The sequence below is a fragment of the Kwoniella europaea genome, chromosome 3, assembly GCF_036810445.1.
Source record: "Kwoniella europaea PYCC6329 chromosome 3, complete sequence".
Taxonomy (NCBI): Eukaryota; Fungi; Basidiomycota; class Tremellomycetes; order Tremellales; family Cryptococcaceae; genus Kwoniella; species Kwoniella europaea.
The window spans coordinates 74,110-96,678 of NC_089489.1; the positions used below are offsets into that span (position 1 = coordinate 74,110).

General features: G+C 44.7%; 6 protein-coding genes across 6 annotated transcripts; 4 read left to right on the plus strand and 2 right to left on the minus strand.

The window, feature by feature from the left end:
- Window positions 1-10: 10 nt before the first annotated feature.
- On the minus strand, window positions 11-999 carry V865_007882 (uncharacterized protein; the record flags this gene model as incomplete). Its single annotated transcript, XM_066231624.1, has 5 exons — window positions 11-143; window positions 234-337; window positions 434-499; window positions 685-730; window positions 968-999. 5 exons carry the CDS (start codon window positions 997-999, stop codon window positions 11-13), a joined length of 381 nt encoding a protein of 126 aa, XP_066087721.1.
- Window positions 1,000-1,927: 928 nt separating this feature from the next.
- Window positions 1,928-3,864, plus strand: V865_007883 (uncharacterized protein; the record flags this gene model as incomplete). The annotated part of the gene is made up of 4 exons (XM_066231625.1): window positions 1,928-2,218; window positions 2,283-2,603; window positions 2,668-2,833; window positions 2,906-3,864. The coding sequence occupies 4 exons, from the start codon at window positions 1,928-1,930 to the stop codon at window positions 3,862-3,864; spliced, it is 1,737 nt and encodes a 578-aa protein (XP_066087722.1).
- A 447-nt stretch (window positions 3,865-4,311) lies between these two features.
- On the plus strand, window positions 4,312-7,872 carry V865_007884 (uncharacterized protein; the record flags this gene model as incomplete). The annotated part of the gene is made up of 3 exons (XM_066231626.1): window positions 4,312-4,351; window positions 4,430-6,182; window positions 6,270-7,872. The coding sequence occupies 3 exons, from the start codon at window positions 4,312-4,314 to the stop codon at window positions 7,870-7,872; spliced, it is 3,396 nt and encodes a 1,131-aa protein (XP_066087723.1).
- Window positions 7,873-8,435: 563 nt separating this feature from the next.
- On the plus strand, window positions 8,436-10,834 carry V865_007885 (uncharacterized protein; the record flags this gene model as incomplete). The annotated part of the gene is made up of 4 exons (XM_066231627.1): window positions 8,436-8,601; window positions 8,726-9,971; window positions 10,034-10,599; window positions 10,707-10,834. 4 exons carry the CDS (start codon window positions 8,436-8,438, stop codon window positions 10,832-10,834), a joined length of 2,106 nt encoding a protein of 701 aa, XP_066087724.1.
- A 7,573-nt stretch (window positions 10,835-18,407) lies between these two features.
- Window positions 18,408-20,416, minus strand: V865_007886 (uncharacterized protein; the record flags this gene model as incomplete). Its single annotated transcript, XM_066231628.1, has 6 exons — window positions 18,408-18,765; window positions 18,834-18,964; window positions 19,052-19,479; window positions 19,576-20,110; window positions 20,197-20,234; window positions 20,317-20,416. 6 exons carry the CDS (start codon window positions 20,414-20,416, stop codon window positions 18,408-18,410), a joined length of 1,590 nt encoding a protein of 529 aa, XP_066087725.1.
- A 445-nt stretch (window positions 20,417-20,861) lies between these two features.
- V865_007887 (uncharacterized protein) lies at window positions 20,862-22,137 on the plus strand (the record flags this gene model as incomplete). Its single annotated transcript, XM_066231629.1, has 4 exons — window positions 20,862-20,890; window positions 20,985-21,401; window positions 21,548-21,756; window positions 21,899-22,137. 4 exons carry the CDS (start codon window positions 20,862-20,864, stop codon window positions 22,135-22,137), a joined length of 894 nt encoding a protein of 297 aa, XP_066087726.1.
- Window positions 22,138-22,569: the final 432 nt, after the last annotated feature.

Below are 22,569 nucleotides of genomic sequence, written 5' to 3' on the forward strand. Positions count from 1 at the left end.
GTCAAAACACTTATCGACCCTGGGTGTTTCCTATACCTTTGACGGCTCCGGCACCTCGACCGGCGTTCAAGGTGAGTTTGTAGGAATGCGAGTAATCACCCTTGTGGATCTTTCCTTCTTTGAGGATGATTTCGATGGCGTCTCTGCAATGTGAAGAAGCGAATCAGTATGATGCGACTCAATCGGGATCAAGCATATATGCCGAGTGATGTGTATGAAATACCAAAACTCACTCAGCATGCTTGTTCTTGTCACCTCCGAAGAAAACGTTTTGGATCTCTTGCTTGGAGACTTCACCAAGGTTACCGGTGTGGCCGACTGAGGTGGAAGTTTTCAACTGAATCAAAGTGGATGGAGATTAGCTTTTCCCCCGAAACCAGCTCGCGCCGACAAGCTAACGCGAGCAAAGAGGACTGGAGGGACAACCACTCACGACTGCGAAGTTACCGACAAATCGGGAGAGGGCAATATCGGTGGCACCAGCTTTCCATCGTTCGTACTACAACGAGAGATACTGAAGTCAGCTTTGACCAGCTGGTGACTATCAGGCATGAAGCAGCGGGTTGGTCTGCATCACAGCTAATAGCTCGGATCCGAGATCCTACGCCCACTAGGTAGTGCTGTGAAGTATCTCTTCGGATCCGAGCTTACCACACCAGATTTGCTGGATGGAGATCAACTCACCTCGGCAACATCATCGACGAATACGAGGAATTCCTCTTGAGAGTTCCTGCGATGAGATTGGCAAGGTCAGTAAATTGTCCAAGGATGTATGGCATGACGGGTTGAGCGAGAGTCGTGAAGGAGAGGTGGTCGGTAGTCCAGGGGTGTCACAGGATCAAGAGGCATTATAGATAATTTTGTGATTGTTAACCACGTCATGTGGCATATCAAGCGGAAGGAAAGTAGGTGGTATATCGACCTCTTGAAAGTTGTCCAAGCGACATGAAGAAACAGTCAAACTCACTCGGGAGACCAGATGACAGCGGTGGCAGACATTGTTGAGGTGTATATTAGTTAAACGGGTAAGGTAGTTGAGTTGACGAGTTGGTTGTCAGATTGGTTGATTGGTGTTTATATGCTATGAGGGAAGAAAGGAATGAAGGTAGAGTTAAACGATGGATGGTATATATACCACCAGGTAGTGTGATTCCACCCAATTCCATGTCGACTAAACAGAGCTGTTAGTGCTATACGTCATTATTTCAACATCCCAAGGAACCGTGCCACGTTACTTCCTGCCATACAATCAAAACACCGGGAATGTGGCACCTCGATCGATGGATCGATGCAGTGTTTTTGTCTTGGCGTGCGTGGCCCTTGTCTGACCTTCGGACATGGCCACTTGGTACGAGTAAGTAACACGAGTATCATCATACGAGTGAGTGAGCAGGTGAGTGCTTACCAAGGCATAGACATGCGACAGTCTAAAACACAACCATCACATACTCGTACATGATACTATCCTTTATTCCTTCATCTTCAATCTACTATACGATAAACTCAGCAGATATAGCTATCGACTCGTCAGATACTGGCTTACTGGAGGGTTCAGCGAGTGATTGCTCCGAAACGTATACCGCAGCAGGGCTTATAGCCCGTTCAAGAGGGTGACATCGGTGGGAAGAACATCCTTAAAACATCATTGATAGTTCAACGACAGTCCGGATTGTGAGTATCGACATATATGGCAGTCTCACCTCATGAAACCCTTTCCAATCTCTCATTTCATATATGATTATGAATAGAAGTCGCTATGATCTGTCTCTTTCCTTCATCTGTACTCTGTGCAATGTCGGATACGAACGATCATACATTGCGCGAACACTTCATGCACCACCCTCTGATACCGTCACTCTATCGTTTCCCTCAACCAATCCGGGATGTATTGTTAGAGACACACGCTGACCCCTCGTTGTAGTGTACGATGTCACGTTACGCCCCCATCTCCGCTACTTCTGACCAGACCCCACCCGCCACCCCCTCTCGACGAACGTCCTTCCATTCCATCCGATCATTCCGACTGACTCCCAATCGCAATCATACGAGGGGAGGTATACCCGATCCAAATGAGATGGACGCAGCTTTCGATGGGCCAGATGGAGAAGGTGAAGATGATACGGAGAATCACGGGTTGTTAGGCAGAGATCGTACGCTCAATGCTGCGAGTGGCAGGGAAGACAGGATGCCGGGTGATTACGATTTCGAGAGAGATTATGTGAGTTGTTCTCAAACCACCTTACTCATATTGAATGATATGTGCTGATGTTCATTGATCGTAGACCCTTCCACCATCCTCACCCCCACCATTCCAACCTTATTCATCTCATAATCCCGCACCGGGCAATACGAACGGTATCATCCCCACCGCACCCGCCTATCACCCAACACCACCACAGCGAAGACATTTCTTAGGTGGATTATTACCTTCCTCCTTTCTTCCACGTCATGCACCGAACGGTTCTCCAGCATCTAGGATAATAGGTGCGGGATCATCTGGAGTATTTGGAAATCTAGCTGCGAGACCGGATACGACGAATCAGAATGGTAATAGGGATGAAGGGGATTATGTACCGGAGGATGAACAGAAGGAAGGTCCTCCTGTAAGTGAAGTCGGATCAGTATCACCCAATCGTCTATAATTGCTGATCATTACGATACCTATAGTCATACCAAGCCGCTCTGAGAGACGCTGTACCTCCATATTGGGATACGACTGTCGTCTTACCGTCTTCGTCGTCACCCTTTGGACCGTTGTCGAGCTCGATGAGCGGTGATGAGATACTCATAGATGGTATGCCCGGTGGTAACTTCTTTGGCTTTTTCTGGAACAGTGAGTAAAGCTGTATCTTCGTGACAACCTGTCTCTTATCACATCACTCTTGCTGATATTTGCTGTTTCCAGTGATCGTATCATTCTCCTTCCAATTTGTCGGTTTTCTCCTCACTTACGTCCTCCATACAACTCATGCCGCCAAATACGGTTCTCGTGTCGGTCTTGGCATGACCCTCATCTCCATCGGTCTCAACCTCCGTTCAAAAGCTGAAGATCTGATCAACACCGGACGATTCCCCTCCGATCCATCCGATCCCGATCCGCCTGCCGGCACACCCTCAGTCGCAGACGAAGATGCGCTAGCTGAAAATGCCATCGAGGCTATCTGGGGACCAGGTGGTCCTTGGCCTTACCCCGTTCACGAACCTAACGAACCCGATGGACCGATCACGATCCTGCACAATACCCAGGAAGCTGAAACTTGGGCTCATCGACATAATATGACTCTAGCTGGATTTATGGGATTACCCAATGCCGAAGATGTAGGAAGGGCAAATGAGTATTTCAGTTTCTTGATGATGTCTATCGGATGGTTCATTGTCTTGACTAGTCTAGGTGGATGGTGGAGAGTGAAAAGATTCGAAAGAGGTTTGAAGAACGCTCAGAGGGAGAGTGAAGCTGCTCAAGCTGCTGCGAACAATAATAGGAATAACCCGGACGGCAGTACGACTGAACAAGGTGGAGAAGAAGAGAATTTGGAAACTATCACTACTTCTCCTACACGCAATGAAGAACCCCGACCGACAGAGATTAGGTATTATACTGCGCCGATCACGCAGGCGTGGCAAGGTGTCAGAGTTCTCCAGAGAGGTTTCTTAGGTATGAATGGAAGACCTCTGGGAGGCAGAAATAGGAATGGACATACGCCGTTGAATCAGGATGATCCGGATGGAGACCTTCATGATGAACATGAATTACTGGATGCTCAAGGATTTGGTCTAGGTCCGATGGCTCATGATAACGCAGCGAGAGGAGATGATTATCCTGGAAGAGAGAGGAGGAGTAACGGTGGATTATGGGGTGTATAGATTATAGATTGATTGGATGCGTTGGGTTGTAGTATTTATACCTTATCATGTGGGTATGGACTTTTGATTCATACTTTTTCTCTCTTCTCAGTATTGTTAGATATTCAACATGTCAATCTGTGAAACTACATACCACCACTTTATGCCACGCGTGTTATCCCATACATATCTTTCAACGGAATCAGGTACGCATTGATCACCCTTTCCACGTGTTTCAGAGCGTGGAGTCTCCGCATGCACGAGGCTGTGTGAAACGGGTCAAAGTGAATTGAAACATGTAGAGTACATCCTCTACACCAAGAACAAAGACATGGAAGAAGTAGTCGTATACATTCTCCATTCCCCTTTCACTCTCTACTGGAACAGATACCATGACTCACGAATGACCAAGAACAGCGAATGACAGACGACTGACGAACTCATACGGGAATCAACCAGCAACCCAACATGCCGCTTTCAAGATTACAGCTAGCAGCTGCGTTGATGGGTGAGTGACAGTCCACCTGCGCTATGACATGATTGTTTTGGGTTATGATTGCATACTGACTGTCAGCCGTGTCTTCAGAGTATGACAATGACTCTGACTTAGCTTCATCATCTTCCAACACCGAGATCACCTACAGGGATCATCGACAATCAGCTATCTTCCAACCCTATCAAGCTGCCCAAGCTGCTGCACGACGACATAAGATCCTATCACAACCACCTCCCTCACTCCCTTCTCCACTCGAATCTTCCTTCGCTCTCAATCGAGAAAATCAAAATCAGAATCAAAGAGATAGTAATGAAGAAAGAGAAGTCGGGTATGATGAGAAAGGTAGACCTACAAGTCAGAATCAATCGTTTCGACAGAGTACGATAAGTGATTGGAATGTCACAACTACCCCTGGGTCCAAATCCATCGCCCTTCCGAATAACAACGATCTAGATAGACAAGAGGAGTTTGTGGATGAAGGAGAAGGAGATGATCTGGGTGATGTGGATGTAGCAAGATGGGGATTACCTTCACACCTCGTCACCGACGATAAACCGGCTAGTAAAAGGAAGCCTGAGAACACAAGAAGAGTAACTGTCAATTCGATCGTTCCACAACCTATCCCTTCACCTATTGGATCCAGAGTTAGATCCATACATGTACAAGATGTCTTGGATGATACGGATCTACATCAACAGGTCATGACACAATCTGGTTATAACCATAATACGCCTCAAGAGAAAGAGAGGAGAAGAAACCATTCGTACGATTTCACTTCGAATGCATTAGCTAGTGCAGCAAGAGTAAGAGAGATGGTTGAGAATAGAGAAGCCGCTGCTGCTAGACCATCAACTGTGATGGGTATACATCGAAATGACCTCATGGGATCAGGAGGTGATCCGAATACGAATACGAGAACAAGACAAATCAGTGATCCCCGAATGATACCTCTACCAGCGACTCCTGGATCGTTATTTGATACCCGACCTTTATCAAGAGGATGGACTTCACCTCCACCTGGGAGAATGGATGATGAGTTGGAAAACTTGGATTTAGAGCATGAAGCTGCAGGGGGGACGGAGGGATCGATGCCTAATCCATTCGCTTTACCTGCTCCACCGCCTGAATTGGGATCGAGATTCGATCCGAAAGTATTACAGACCCAACGTCAATCGATTGATGATCAAACCCACAATCAAGTCCAACGTAGATCGCATAGTAGATCATCAGAGCAGAGACCACAGCCTTATTCTGCTAGATCAAGATCGTCGTTCTACGAAGTGACTTCTCCCACTGAACCCCATTCTGGACCCGATGATGGACCTTTGACTAGTCCACCACCTATATCACGTATAAAAGAACCAGAGCGTGTCTGGGAAGATATACCTACACCTGAACAGTTCGGTAGACCCTTGATGCCTAAACGGTATTCCACTTCTGCGAAATTACAACTTAACAGATTATCCATGTTACGACCCAAGACACTTATTATGCCTTCTTTACTTGCTAATCAGCGTCCACCCGAGCCGAGACAAATCAAATTACCTGATGGATATACGTTGGGTGAAAAACCATTACCTGCCGGAGCGAAGACTGAAGGTGAAAGACCGAGGTCGTCTTATCACCCTTTGAGTTTGTCTCAGAAGACGTTTAGGAGCTCGTTGATGGTCAATGGATTAAGGGATGAAGAGTTTGTAGGAGGGACGGAGAATGAAGGGGAGATGGGGTTGAGACAAAGAGAATTGGATGAAGGTGCCATAGAGAGAAGACCTGGGAAATTGTATGGGAGGAGTTTGATGGATGAGCTGGAAGCTAGGAAGATGGCACAAAAGGGGAAGCAACGGTGAGCGAGGGTTCTAAACTACATCTCTGAGCATTTCCTTGTTTGCCTTTTCCTACAAGCTAATACTGACGATTTTTACTACTCCAGGGTATTCACTGGCGACTCACGTCCTGCGATGATGGCTCGATCCACCATGTATGACCCACCTACCATCTCATTCTCCCCAACCTCACCTCCTCAACCAGGCTCAGCCGACAGACCACACTCTATGCACCACCCCGGAGGTGGTCCAACTCGTGCACCGCTTTTATCATTCGACTCGAACGGTGAGATCCATCCTACCTCGCCTAACAACCTCGGCGTACCCGATCCACAAGGTAGGATTGCCAAGTCGAAATCTGTTTTTGGAGTAGATCAACTGTGGGAGAAGGAAATGGCCAAATTGAAGATTATCCAAGAGGAGGAAAAAAGAGCTGCGGAATTTAGAAGGCAAGTTGAAGAGGAGAAAGAGATGAAGAGGAAATCGAAGAAATTGAAAGGAAAAGGTAAAGATAGAGAGAGTTTCGTACCCCCGCCGCCTTTGGATATCCCCAAAGATATTTCGACAGAGGATGTTTTGGGTATATCACCTATTCATAGAGCATCGGATTTACCAGCTGCTCTTCAGTATAGTCCGGAGAAAGCTACTGCTCAACGACCAGAGCAAAAGCTTGATAAAGAGGACGAGGAGGAGACTGAAAAGGAAGAAAGACGTAAATTGTCTTTGGGAGGTCTGTTCAGTCCTGCTTCGACTTCGGAAGATGAAGATGCCTCTGCACCTGGACTTGCTCCACACGATTTCGTTCAGACTCTCAACCCGCTTGCGAAGGATACTGAAGATGAAGATGAAGATGAAGATTCGGAAGAAGATGTCCCACTTTCCAAACTGGCTCCTGCCAACACCAAAAGTAGACAGTCGGTCTTATCCACCTCAGGTTCAGGTAGACAAGTCCGAGCGGAGGTGGAGAGTGAACCGGATTCAGATGAGGATGTACCTTTATCGAAATTATCTATCGCACCTCGATCACCATCCATCACCACGCGTGTGACAAAGCCATTAGGAACATCTTTAGGATTGAATCTACCTTCTTCGACATCATCCATCTCTATACCTGGTGTGACCCACAGTAGTCGATCCCCTCTATCGGCAGAAGTAGATGACGAACAAGCTGAAGATGATTTACCTCTTGCCGTTCGACAGGCCAAATCAAAGGGTCTCAAACCTATTACCAAAGCTGAAATTATAGAAGATGATTTACCGTTGGGGTATAAATATGCTGAGAAAGCCCAGGCTCAAATGGCTCAGAGGCAATTCGAACAGGATCAAGAGAATAGTAGGAATTCAATGATGAGTTTTGGTAACGGTCCGTATCATGGTCAAACTCAATCTTGGATGAGTTACCCACAGATGCAAGTGCAGATGCCAATGGGTCCATATGGTGGAATGGGAATGGGAATGGGGTACAATCCGAATATGTCAATGCCTAATTTAGGTATGGGCATGAACATGAACATGGCAATGGGAATGGGATTCAACCCCTATCAAATGCCTCCGATGGATATGAGTATGACCATGAACGAATTCAACCCTGCCATGAATGGTAATAATCCAGGAGAAGCGATTGATTCATGGAGGAAAGATGTTGCGTTGGCGCCTGTGCCGACGGGGGATAGTAGTAGGTTGAGTGGGGGTGGGAGTATAAGGACGTAGGGAAGGGTGAAAGGATGAAATGAGGTACTTTATAGTAATTACGATCGATCTCAACTTTTTTTTCCCTCTTGCATTTGTACATGTGTATATATTTTATGACGATTATGACTAGCTGCACCATGAATCCCACATCATTTACAAGTATGCGTTGGATACCTCCACGATTACAATTTTTAGCTTGGTACGGTGCAGTGAGTGCATGAATCGAGTACTGGTTGTATTTTTCTATCATGTGGAGACCCCACATCCACCTGAGAAATCAATCGCGATCTCATCTCTGTTCTGATCGATCATCACCATACATCTATCCCCCTTACTCTTTCATCTCTTCCGTAACAACTAATTATCTGTACTCGTATATATACTCTTGTCTTCAGAGAAGTACAAGGAGTATGATCCGTTAGTCAAGCCATAAATCTGTATAATTTGATATCTTCCATCCTTCCTTTCATCCAATCCACCCACTTCCCTCGATCCACCATCATCTCATCGAGGACGTTTTGCCACCCATTTTATACACTTCTTGACTGTTGTAATTACAAGTTTACACATTATCACGATTGATGAACCGCAACAACTTGGATATAGAAGAAGAGTTTGATCCTTCTTTACTTGGCTTGGAAGTGCCAGACCACCTTTCAACGGCGTCGCAAGGAAACCAAGCTGAAGTTCGAGAGGAGCTCTGGCAAAATGGTGTTCAGAATGATCGATTAGACAGACATAAGATCGGTAAGCGCATTCATATGTATATACTCCGTCATGCTGTTTACGTTCTTCGTAAATATATACCAAAAGTTTTGCCCTGTCACACGATCGATGATTGGTGACTGATATTTAGCTTTTCGCAAAATAGGCAACGACCGATCTCATCTCGTTCATAACAACCCCGATCCCCAATCTCAGAATCAGAATGTCAGGAAACATACAGCTCTAGAGTTATTACGAGCTATACGCGAATCGTACATACCCGTCAATTCGCATAATACAGCATCATCATCATCATCATCATCATCATCCCCTATCATCGCTGCAAATGGAAACGAAGTTCATAGCAATATTCACAATGGTTTTCTACTTGTCAACGGTATCAGCCATGAAGAACCGATAGCTCGAGACTTTGTCGGTGAAGTTGATCGTCCGTCACCTCATTCAGTCAATGGGATCTACGACACACCTTGGGCAGATGATCAGCACAATGGCCATGGCGAACAACAGTTGATATCTTCGGGAATGGAGCATATAGATTCTTGTCTGTCTACAATCACCAGTACAGGAGATAAAGCATCGTATGAGGAGACAGAAAGGAAACCTCGTTCGTACGTCAAGATCATCCGTGTGAGAATACCGGGTAGTAAGCGATATCGACAAGCCATCAGGGTATACCGACCACCTCCGGCGTCAACTTTCATCGACGATACCGCTATCGATATTTCATTGGATTCTGTTCTGGTTCCAGAATCAGAAACCGAAGTGGAGCCAGAAATGCATTCGCAATTCCAAAAGGACATATATCATACATTTGGTAAAGACCTGATTGACAAGATCGTTCATCAATCTAAACTGGATTCGACAAGTGGAGCAACATTCCCATCGATATTAAGAGATCTATTCCCCTCTCTTTCGGATGTACATACCACCCTGAAGATCGTCAATCATGTGAGAAGACAAGTGGATCTACCAATCTTAGAATTCAGACGGATGAATAGAATAGAACTGAGGAAACTTATAGCTAAAATGAGAGAAGGATTGTATATCGATCTGGTATCAGCTCCGATCTTACCTTTAGCTCGGGGTAATCCCAGCGAAGCTAGAGAAGGCACTGGGACGGATACTGAATTCGCAACTACGGATGAAGAGAGAGTCAAAGTAACTCTTACACCGACAAACTTGAAAATTATGGAAAAGAAATTACCCAAAGTTTTTCCTGGCGAGAAAAGCTTGATTAAGAGTTTCCTCAGCGAGGATCATAAATATGCTTACGGTGAGAATATGGGACATGTGATCTGGCAGGGCGGGATCGGGAAGGTTAAGGGGAAAGGGGAAGGTGGGTTCAGAGGCAAGGAGGATATTGAGGGGGATACGCATATCTATATGGATCAGTGAGTTGCTTACTGTCTGGACTTCACCTCGATGTATCCTGGCTAACTCTTACACCTCTCAGCTCGAACATCCTGCATGGTCTCCTACATCACCTCTACGCTAATCCGTCTGACGCCCTACCACCTCGACATCTACGCACCCTATCCCTCCCTGCTTTATCACTCGTACTTCGAAGAGGAAGATACACTCCACCTGGATCACTGCATCTTGTAGCTTCATCGCCGCTACAGCAAAATCTAGACGTACTAGTAAGACTAGGATGGGAGATATCAGTGTTGAAACGAGTGGAATTGTACGAAGATGAAATCGAGGACTCCACTTCGGTTAAGATAATTAATAAAGCGCAAACTAAATTACCCACGGCGACTTTAACGGGCAATGCTGGATTGGGAGGAGGGGTGAGAAGGTATAAGGAACAAGGTGTAGATGAGATCCTACACTTGAAAATACTACAAATCCTCAATGAAAAGGGTACGATCCCAAGATCGGCTAAAGCAAGTACAAATACTCTGGTGTTAGCTACGGGAGATGCGAGAGGAGGTCAATTTAATAAAGATGGGTTCCCAGGTGCTGTGAGGGAAGCGATCAAGAGAGGATGGAATGTTGAATTGTGGTCCTTCACTTCGGGTGAGTATTCGCCATCCGTCGTTATCCATCTTCTATATCCAGTATGTGCTGCATTATAAAGCGTATATGCTGATGTCATTGAATACGTCTTCTTTGCCACCTCATAGGTCTGTCGAGAGCATGGAGGGATATTGCTAGAAGGGAAAGATGGTATGAGATGGGTAGATTCACCATTTGGGCGTTAGATGATTGGGCGGAACAGTTAGTGGAAGTTGGCGAAGAAGATTATTATTAATCAGTGATCAATGATAAAGTATGCAGATACTGTGAGAGTGGGGTGGAACAATGAACACCGCTTGGGAAGATCGGGTCGGGACTTGCGTGTGTCCATGTAGATGATTTTCTGATCATACTTTTTTTTAGCTTAAGGATTGCTTCTGAACCTAGTCTAGGCTCACCGGCCACGATTTTTCAGCATACGTTGTTCGTGGGGAGATCGACTAACACAACACTCACCCAATTCATCAGAATTCCGTTCTTCTTCTTGGTTGCTGTTTGCATCAAGTGCCTGGGAGATTCAATCACTCGCTCCATGCCATCATTTAGATTTAGTACGTGTGTGTTTGTGTGGCATCGACATGGCCTGGTTGCCTCTCTTAGAACAAAAGTAGACGATGAAAAGTCGCGCATACCCACTTTTGTCCTGGCTACGAAAAGAATCTGTTGTGATCTGAAGCAATGCTTGCTGTTTGCTTGTCCATCTAAAAATCTTGAAGATATAAACCCAAACTCGAACTCAGAATCAAGGGCGCTTAGTGCTGTGTTTTTAGTGCATTCAACAATCATCAAAGGATACAAAATATTGTTTGTACAGGACTATGATAGTCTTCCTGCTGCGCTGCAAGGGTGCAGGAGAAGACCTCCACGCCTATGAAGCTGAAGGTAGAGATACGAAAAGAGGTTAGTGCGGCTTTGTTTACTCATATTTTCGTTCAAGTTCGTTATTCATAAGTCTTTAGGTCTTCTGGTCTTTCCGTCTGAATGTTTGCCGAACACGACGAAAAGAAGTTTCCACATATGACTACCCTTTATGTCATGTTCAGAATTGTTAATGACTTTGAATGCGCCTTGAGCTACGAATATCTCGGTCATACCAGTGATACTAGCAAAACAAATGAAGAAGATATATATGTGGGATATGTGTTTGTGGGGTGTTATAAGGATATCACTTGGTCTGACCGACCCTCCGTTATATCTGACTTTGCCAAAGCTGGCTTGACCATCTACCTAAACCATTCCAGTCAGAAGAGCTTGGCTATTCGTCATGACTGTCAAAGATCCTTCTTCCCAAGTTATCAATAACCATCAAACTGATCTTTGTGAAGGTGATGATGATGGGAATAACAAAGATAGTAAGTAAGCCCACAGTACCTTCTCGTTCCCTTTTTTGTGGATGATCTCTATCTGCTAATTTGCATACATTTTACCTCACTTATACCCCTGTCCAATATGCTATGAAGTCTCTGGAATCCCCCATGAATGTCGAATACGAATACTGTGATTTGGCTGACTGCAACTTTACCTTCGACGCATTTACCAGAACCATGCCACTGGCTTACCAATGTCGACGACTCCCAATATTGTTATTATTGCGACAGAGACAAACCGGATGATTACAAAGATCCCTAGATCCTAAACCGGTTTGGAGCCTGACGTATCGTACCCTATCATCCTTTCTTTAATCATTAGTGTGAGAAAGAAAGGCTCTGCTCATCCTTGATGCCTCTTGTGTACTGTAATTGTTATTTGGTATTGGGAATGTACTATAGAATACGCAATGCACGTATGTTCATAGGTACAATGTAAACCGATCAAAGTGCAGAACGTGGCGAATTTCTTTTGACCGGTGTGGATCCCGGACAACACAGTATATATGTCAGCTTAGGAAGTCATACGCAATTTGCGTTGGCGAGGGGAAAGGTAAGGGAACAGCATTGAACAAGAAGCAAACTCGAGAACACGCCAAAACTGGGCTGTCAATTGATCATTCCGAATTTGGTGGGTCAATTGGCTGGGTTAAGTTCTACTGAGAATCGTCTCTGATATCTCTGTGTGCTTCTTCAGCGAAGCTCAGAATATTCTATTACCCACTAAGGTAATGTCCTCTACCCAGTCGTGGTCTGCTGATCTCACAGCAACATCGAGCTTGATACATGTGGCTAGGTGACGTCAACAGGTTGTTATGGTAGTCCGGTCTCATGATCAAACTATCATACTTGGACAGGTATATATGATAACCCCCTAAGAATACTGTATGAATGCGCGTATGATACACGCTTCTCCCACCAACCTGACTGAACACTAAACAAGTTTCGCCTTCGAGCTGGATTGAATCAGTAGGAGATCATGATTCAAGACTTCAAGTGTCCAAAGAATTTGGGGAAATGGTATACCTGCGAAGGTGATGATGAAGGAAACAACGAAGGTCGTGAGTATCATATTCATACAACATATTCGGCATATTCCTCTCCTTTCGGAGGCAGATATACTGGAAATAACTTTCTTCCCCTTTGCGAGCCCACCTCAGCTTCGAGAGGTAGACTAATGTCTCTTATCATCTCAGAATATTGCGATTGGGTCTGCCGGACCGACGATTCGGAGTATTGCTGGTTCTGCAAGCAAGACAAGCCCGAAGATGCCAACTGAAGGATTTACTCCGGGGTGTAAACAACATGATGCTCGTTGTAATGACCAAATCGAAGGTTGGGGATTGTAGAGAAGGTATTTGGAGACGATGTTTCTGGTACGTTTGTGGAAAGTGGCGACGAAAGTACTGTATGTGATTGTGTTCCAGTGGAAGGAATTGATCGTTCAAACATTTCTCAGGTTTGGGTGTGTTCTTCTGATGTTCGGGATTCAGACTGACAACTCGGGCAATGAGGTCATTCTGAAAGGTATACTGAATCCCCATCAGACAATATATGACTGCATTTACCGATTTTTTGTTACTACTGCTGTGAATGTGGCACTCCTCTTCGACCGGCCGTCAAGCATTTTTTGAGCGTATACACAAACACCGCATTCTGGCTCTTCCTTCTTCTTTACCATATGCCGAAAGCAGCCTTACCCGAATACCACAGCGCTTCGGACTGTGACAACGTATGAAGTACCATAAACCGATCGTCTCGCCGAAATGGCCGAATTTACAGGAACACGCCAACTGGACGCACTGCTGCCATTTTAGAGGCTTCTAGGTACCTGTGGGTGTGTATATTCGTTGATTACGGGCTCAAACCCTAAGCCGCTGTACCACGTCTCCATGGTGCAGAAAGTACTGGTTATATATCACAGGATTAGATATGCAGTACACATGCTTTCTGATTTGATTTTACCAATTAGTTTACAGAACGGGCCAAAGTCCTCAACAATCCAACAGTCCGATTCCCTTGTGGTATCCTTTGTGATGTCATTACTGCTGGCAAAGGTGTAACATTTGCGTGAACGTCGAGACTGTACGTGGCTGGAACATGAGAGAGGATGAGAAGGGAATTCACTCAGTGCACGCAACAGAAATGCTTCGACACGAGGAGATGAGCAGGTAAGTGGACGTTACGTTTCCCACTCGTGCCTCTATTCATCCGGATATTCAAGCATTCTAGTCGACTATGCTTCGGATGACTAGGTTTGTAGTGAGACTTCATACTTCTCGATGATGCTCGACGATATATAAGAGTTCTGAACGGACTCAGCTTCTCCTGAGCAGGTCAAATCCCAAACTCACCAAACACTTCATAAATCCATAACAACCTATAACTTCACACATAACCAGAACGAATCAAAATAATCAAAATTCACCATGATATACGCAAAAAAATGCTTGCGCAATTACGTCAGCTGGTGCATCTGTGATGGTAATGAGGATGGAGAGAACGAAGGGAGTAAGTGAATCGTCTTTTTCCACCTTAAGAATCATGATTGCATTCCCCTTTTGGTATTGTACCTCAGCTTAGTTATGACATACCTGCTGCTTCTTCCATCCTCTCCTCCGATGAAAAGCGTTACCATTTGGCCAATGTCCCACACATCTCTTGAGCCTCCGCTACGACTACAGCATAAACAATAGATGCTGATTAAGAGTTACTTACTTTAGGTTACTGCCATTGGGTCTGTACAGGGGATGGTGCGGAATTCTGTCTGTACTGTCTACAGGACAAGCCAGAAGACGCTTGAGAGGACTCGTCTACTCAAACGAAGGATGGTCAAACAGTCTCCGCGGTTGAAGATCAGAGACAAAGCTGGTCAGAAGGATAAGTTGTCAGACAATTGAACTCATCATGCATTTATCGTTTGATCCCAGCTTGCAATTGAGTGTACAGTACATCGTCTCGTCAGCATGCCCTCTGCACATTCTGTGACTAGGTTGGCCACAAGCAGCAGTACCTTCTGAGCCTTTACGCTATGCCCAATTGTTCGACACATAGATAAAAGAAGTCGAGCAATCCTTGAGCCGATACCAATGCTGCTGCAACCAGTGTGGCATCATAGACCACGTTGCCAGGATCCATTGAGGTTACAGTATATCCCCGCCCATACTAGGTCATGTCGTGTCCACTCATGTTCATTGTCTCGTGGCCACAGACACGAGAGAAGATCAAACAGTCATTGAGACCCACCGAGAAGCCCGAAGATAGATATATATGCGATGTGCGTAGATCCCAGATCCTGTTGAGGTAGACGTTACCCAAAAGGGATCAGCGTAATCAAAAACGACTATACTGTCCTAATCCGTAGATTATGTGATTCGAGGCATAGAGCCATTAACGAGATCTGAGGGTTCAATTGTATCTGCGCCATGTGTATCATATCTGTCAAATGAGACTAATTTCATCAAGTAGTCGTTTTAAGCTAAAGTCAAGTTCCACCTCCCATCCTTGACTTTCACCCTTCACCGTTTAATAGCTTTTGAAAGGTCATAAATTTATCTGTACAGTAGAAACATATCAACATAAGTATCAAGGTTACCGTATTGCTATGATCCGAAATGAGAATTGCTACAAAAACCATCATGAAGAAGAAAAGCAGTACTATGTATGTCTCGGAGATGATGAAGGGAACAACGAAGGAGGTGAGTAACCCAGTATTGTATCTTTCTCTGGATACCCTATTGTTCTCATCGGCCGACTGCTGCAAGTCTAGAGGAAAGAGGGGGGAGCTTGCTGATTTTGGTCATGGCATAGAAAATTGCCAGTGGGTAACGGCGGAAGATGGGACCGAGTATTGTAAATACTGTGAAGGGTATAAACCGGATGATGCCCTCTGAATGACCTCCATTCAGTGGAGCATCGATTCCCAGTAGCCACACCAATCTTATGGCTTGGAAGATATTTTGGGACATTGATGAATCGACAGAGGTGAACAAACGGTGAATCCCAAAGGAGGAGAGTGTGGCGATGAAACGAGCCTAGTCCTCTTTGTAGTGTAGCTTATACTGTTCTATGTGGATGAATGGATACATGATTATAGCCTCACTCTTGTTCTCATCGCAATTGAGGTCCAAGAACACATATCCCATCTTATACGCCATAGTCTTCTACGAGGGCTTGTTTCGATTTTCGCCGCTTCATGATCTTGCCCATTTTCCCAACAGTGTAGTGAAGGTAATGGTTGCATTGTCGTATGTCGACCATGTGTGTGTCGTTTCTGATCAGACTGACAAGCTTAAACTGATAGAAAACCAATGTGCAATGCTGAGGGTGGATTCGGGGCGATGACACAGTGTCAGTTTGAATGTGGCAGTCAATTATTGAATGCATTTTCTGTGCACGCATACAGATGTCCATCGATGAGAAGGTTACCTATTTTGGCGTTTGTCGCCTCCATTGTCGCATCTGCTTCTGTGACTCGTCTTAGCAGCACACAACCCGAAAGCGGCTTAGGCTAACCAAGAGAGGTAATCGTTCTCGGGGGGAAATGGGGTCAGAAGCCTTAAATCGCAAATACGCGAGGAAAGTTTGATTGTGTGCTGTAATCTATTTCAGCATGGTAAGAGAAGCTTCTTGTGAATTACTTGGATAGCCTCCGAACCGTCTGTTCTCTAAGGAAATGCTTTACTCACTTACATAAAAATGGCTGAAAAACTTCAAGGTTATCTTGTAATTGAAGTGTAAAGTTAAAACATAACAACTACCGAATTCTTTCAGAAACATTTTACTCGCAAGAGAACACTAATCCCTGAACCTTGAAACCCAAAGAAGGGAAACTCCTGCCAAAGACATGGACTACAAGTATTACGTTTGTGATGGTGATGAGAATGGGGGTAATACAGGACGTGAGTCGCCTACAGTACCTCTTTCATCTTTCGCCACCAGCTACGTTATATACTGATTGGCATCACTCTCAAATGCACATAGTGTACTGCTACTGGGTTGACGAAGAGGAGGAAGATGATGATGAAGAGTACTGCTATTACTGTGGGCAGTACAAGCCAGATGATGCGATTTTTTTTGTCCTCCCAAGGTCAACTTATCGGGGAGTAGGGTGAACTTACGGAATGGTGGAGGGTGTATCGGTTAAGTGTGATCGTTGAAAAAGCTGGATCAATGGGTTAGGAAGCAGCGTACAGTGGATTCTCTACCTTGGGTGACTGATTGTTACCCTAAGTCTACAAGAATGAGAGAACGAGTTTCATTCAAAAAAGGGTTGTAGTATTTCGACCATCTGCATGATGGTGATATGTTTCTTCTGAGGGAGGCCTGAACTCAATCCTTTCTATCATCCTGGTATCTCTTGTTAGGAACGATCAACCTCGTTCTCGAAGCGATGAAATGAATGTCATCACTGTTTAGGTATGTAGGTGTGTACTACATGAAGGACCCAATCTCATGCTGATAGCTTATCAGGAAAGTGGGGAAGTATGTATCGTACTTCCTAGTCTGCTTTATTGTTTTAGTGCTATCAACAATCAAGAGTCGAGACATTTTTACCGCACAATCTACTGTTCGGCTATGATGACAAGTCTGCGGTATGGGGAGAGTCAGGACAGGGCGAGAAATAATCATGTATGCTTCTGTAAAAGAAGCTTCCTTCCACATTGCCACTAGTCAGAAATCAACTTCGTTTTGGGTGGTTGCTTCTCATTTCGTCATACTCTCCAAATTCGCTTCTTACTGTATGCAGCCTTCGAGAAGATGACGTGAGTCTAATCAAGTTGTATATCTTTTGGAATGACCCCTCCCAGTCTGTGCAATAATCATGTAGTACAACCTCATTGCGACTCCCACAAATAGTCACCGCTCCCTATTCCTCATCTGAAAGCAATAGCACAGTACTTTCAGCTCACTTTCGATAGAAGACTGCAAACCATTCATCCACCTAGAGTACATATCTATCCTTCCCAATGTCTTTTTCTCACATACACCATTGCCCATCATCTATCGATGGCGATCTGAAGCATCACCGAGATGTAGTATTCACATGTGAAGGTGATGAATACGGGAACAATGAGGGAGGTAAGTCAGAATACTATATCGAATCTGATGGGATTGAATTTCAAGCTGATGGAGTATCGCATCTGATATGGTGATTTAGAGAAATGTATTTGGAGAACGGGTGAAAATGGGATATACTGGTGTCCATATTGCCAGAAGGATAAATCTGATAACTACGATTGAATCAACCATTCCAGTCCGATCCGCTTTGATATCTCGTGTGAATATTTACTCTACTATACGATTTGCATGAATGATATGTTGTTGGTTCTTCGTTCTTACTATACTGTATCCTCGTACATATCTAGGCTTTGTGATACAGAACCGCGATTTGACTAAGATACTAATACCATATTGTACATTATCAGATCCCTCTACGATCTATTGAAAATCATCGCCTTTTTCCAGCGCCCTCAACACCTCTCCACAAATCACCTTCTCCTCATCGCACATAGCCCTTAACATCCCTACCACACCCACTTTCTCATTATTCTTCTCTTCCTTGACTAGCTTCTCAAGCACCTTATCCCGCTTCGTAGCTTCCTTGATCACCTTCTTACAGATCCCTTCTAAAGTCAATAGAGTGGAAGTTTCGTTCTGAGGTGATATATACGTTATTAGTCCTTTTGATATATTGGGTAATTTAGGTGAAGAAGTGGGTAAGTGAAGTAATCGGATAGTCATCAAGAGTGAATGTGAGGGATGACAAGGGGATGGTTGAGCATGAAGTGTATTTCCTCTAAATAATCGTAAGTCATCGATTAGCGAATGTTTCAAAGATTTTAGGACTGCCGAACCATTACTCACTCCCAACAGCCTATATCCTCCAACACTTGCCTTTTCTCCTCCTTATCTTCTTGATCTTGCTGATCCCATAGTTCGTTGATGTATGATGTCAAGTCGACTTCACCATATTTCATATCCAGCCAGCCATTTGTCTGCTCATCTGCGTTGACACCATCAACCAGCGCAAGATTCTTCTCATCCTCTGCATCATTCTCGTCCTTGTCGGTTGAAGGTAGCACTTGAGGTATAGGTGATTTAGGTACTTCGCAGAACCCATATTCCGCAAATAACGTCGAGCTTGAATGACCACCATATTCGAAGAGCACTTCGTCATTCGCATCTAATCCTCTATCTGGACAACTCAACTGGAAATCTATCTTATTGGGTAATAGTACTGCATTATATTTAATTCCGATATTGGCGTCGGTGTGCCCATTGGTTTTGCCTGGTAGATGAGGAGAAGGTGATCCATTCGTATTTGATTTTGTGGTTACTGATGGTTTGCGCGTACGTGATGAAGAAGGTGTAGGTAACTGTTTGACTTTAGGTGTGATGAGTGATTCGTTAGATGAGTGATTGATGAAATCCATTAAGGGGACGAGGGTATGGTTGTTTCGCTCCGATGGGCCTGGTAGACCGAGAGGGATGGAAATGGATCGGGTGTTCACTATATTACAGCATCGTAGATTAGGAGCTGCACCACATGTATGTAGCAGTAATAGGTAATGATAGATCCAGATTGTCCTCGTTGTTTGTCACTCACCGTTCAACCAAGCCCACAAAATATCTTCTTCACTTATCATTCCGTCTAATCCCTGACTTTTGAAAGGTTCTTCCTCCTTCAACACATCGCTCAACACCTCATAGTCTCTCTCAAACCGATTCTTGACATCCTGCACTTTCAATTTCGTCGATTCCGATAATCCAATCCCATACAGATGATTCCACCATTCCCATTCTTCCTTTTGGGCCTTATCAGAAGGGCCCACAATCCAAGTTAGGGGATGCCATGGTCTGAATGATATCGGTAGACTATCAATATATACCTGCCAGTCACTCTTGTACCTCCCTTTTGGATCTTTCGTCAAGGCTAAATGTAGGGTGAGAAGCTGGGTGGTGTCTAGTTTACGAGGTGGATTACCTATTCGAGGTTTTTTCTGTATTGGAGTAAGAGAAGACGTCGGGACTGACTTGGATGTGGTCTGAGGGAAGAGATGAGAGGGTATAGGTGAGTTTGGCAGGAGCGTTAAAGGGTTAAGCATACATGATGATGGGATATGGAAGAGGATATCGCCTTTCTGATCGTTTTATCAGCTTTGATTAGTACAGGTACAGCAGAAGTGAGTGGGTAAAGTAGGGGGGCGGGAAGAGGGCAGATATTTACTTTGAGCTTCTTGGAGGTTACCAGACCTCTTTCGAGACCTATATTGAGGCAGAATACCTGGTTATTTACCTGCTTCTGTTGTTGTCACCACGAGATAGTGAGTAGAATAGCTTGACATACCCGGTACATCCCTCAGTGATAGATTTCTCTCGAATCCAGGATGTTTCTCTTCCAACCATTTGATGAGGTTGTCCCATTCTTGTGATTCACCTTTTGTCATCATTTCAGCCCAGTATCTTTTCCGTGTCTACCTTATGTGCTGCTCTTTCCGCGGATATACGGAATGTAATGGAAATGTTAAAAGAAGTAAGGGGCAAGTTATTTATTCTGTAGCAAGATGTATGTATACTGTACATATAAGTAGTTAGATATATACTAACGAGTGAGTCGTTCGTGTGGAGACCCCGCGTCCAGGGGGTGAGTTGCCGTAAGATGTGAGATGTCGAAAGAAAGATTGGAATGTGCGAGATGGATTGTCACTACTATCTTATCAAAATAGATCATTCTACATCTTTCTCTCATAGCATAGATCCCCACACATGAAGCCGATGGCATTGTAATAGCTCGGTCATCTGCACTTTCACAGGAAAATTAGGACGACAATAACGATATCGATATCGCAATATTTTGACGAGGTCATCACCCGAGAAGGATAACGTTGAATCATGGTCAATCCGAACGAAGATACCGAATTGTATGTTTTTTTTTGCTTCCCAGATCATCATCCATGTTATCTGCTGGTGATTATCTTGGGCATGTGTCTATACTGACTTGCTGTCGTTGAACAGTAACGACGCCCTCCGAGCACACGGTATCCTCCCTCCCAAACCACCTTCCCGGTCCCCCTCACCTGATATACCTCATATAACTCATACCGATGCAGTCCGAGCGATAGCCGCTACGGCCGATACAGATCAGCTGGTGACCCTTCTGGAGAACGAAAATCTCGATTCGGACGATGAGAGGATGTTTGAAGATTATCGTCGGAAGAGGATGATGGAGATGAAGAAACAGGAAAAAAAGGGGAGATTCGGTAGTTTGGAACCTCTGGCTAGAGAGGATTTCGTGAAGGAGGTCACGGAAGGTAGTAAGATCTCCCCTGATGGTACACAGGAAGAAGAGGAGGATGATGAGGATGAACGAGGGGGAAAGCAGAGAGGAGGGTTGAAAGGGACTGGTGTGGTTGTATTTCTGTATAAGGACTCGTGAGTACTTGTATCTGTTATCACTCTCTGGAGGTTTTAATCTTGAATATTGCTCAATGCTACTGTCAAATTTGCTGCCTGATCCGGTTGCTGCGTAGATAGTTTGAGGACATGATGAGCTAATGTCTATCTTTTACTCTACATAGTGTTCCCCTCTCACAGCATCTCCGACCTCTTCTCCAACAGCTCGCCGCTGCACACCCATCCACCAAATTCCTATCCATCCCCGCTGGCCTATGTATACCAAATTACCCAGATAAGAACGTACCTACTTTACTGATATATAGGAATGGGGAGATATCAGGCAATGTAATAGCTGGTATGGGATTGAAGGGGATGAAAACGACTGTTAGGGGTGAGTACTATTCTCGGTCACGGACGTACAGACGTGAAAGCAGAACGTTCCAATCTATTGGGAAGATTTGATCTCCATTGCGCATCCTGCTATACCAGAAGAAGTACAGGCTGATCCAATATTGGTTATTTACAATGTATAGATCTGGAAGGTTTGCTGCTATACTACAAAGCCCTCGAAAAACCTTCACCTGCTTTGTTGCGACAACAAAGAGGTAACGACTCGGATATAGACGATGATGATGATCTGGATGATCATGTCGGCGCTGTAAATTCGAGATCTACGAATATAAGGAGTGGTGGGGTTGGTGTAGGTACAGGTAGGGGAAAGGTGGATAGTGGGGATGAAGATGGGGATGATGATAGTGATTTCGATTTGTAGAATAGTCCAGAGGAACATGTGTATATGGTACGCTATACCACAAAGCCTTGGTGTCAGTAAGAACGGGGGACGGTCCTATGGCTCTCATTGCACCTTTCAATCTAAGAGAGAGGAAGCACGGGACGTCTTTTGGTGCTAGTCTCTGCTTCTCGTCCCGCTTCCTCTCATACCAATACCCATACATAATCGTCTCAAGCGTCCAGAGCATCTGTCTATGTGGATCATCGCCTCTGCTATGCATATCCAATGCTGCATATTACCGCAGACTTGCAATAAGATCATCAACACCATTCTAGACCTGAGGGCATGGAATCGAATTGCCACGTCACAGGTGATATCACCGGTTATTGCAACACTCGATTGAACCGGAAACTGTACTGACTGACATCCATACCAAACAGATTCATATAACACTCGTATACATACATGCTC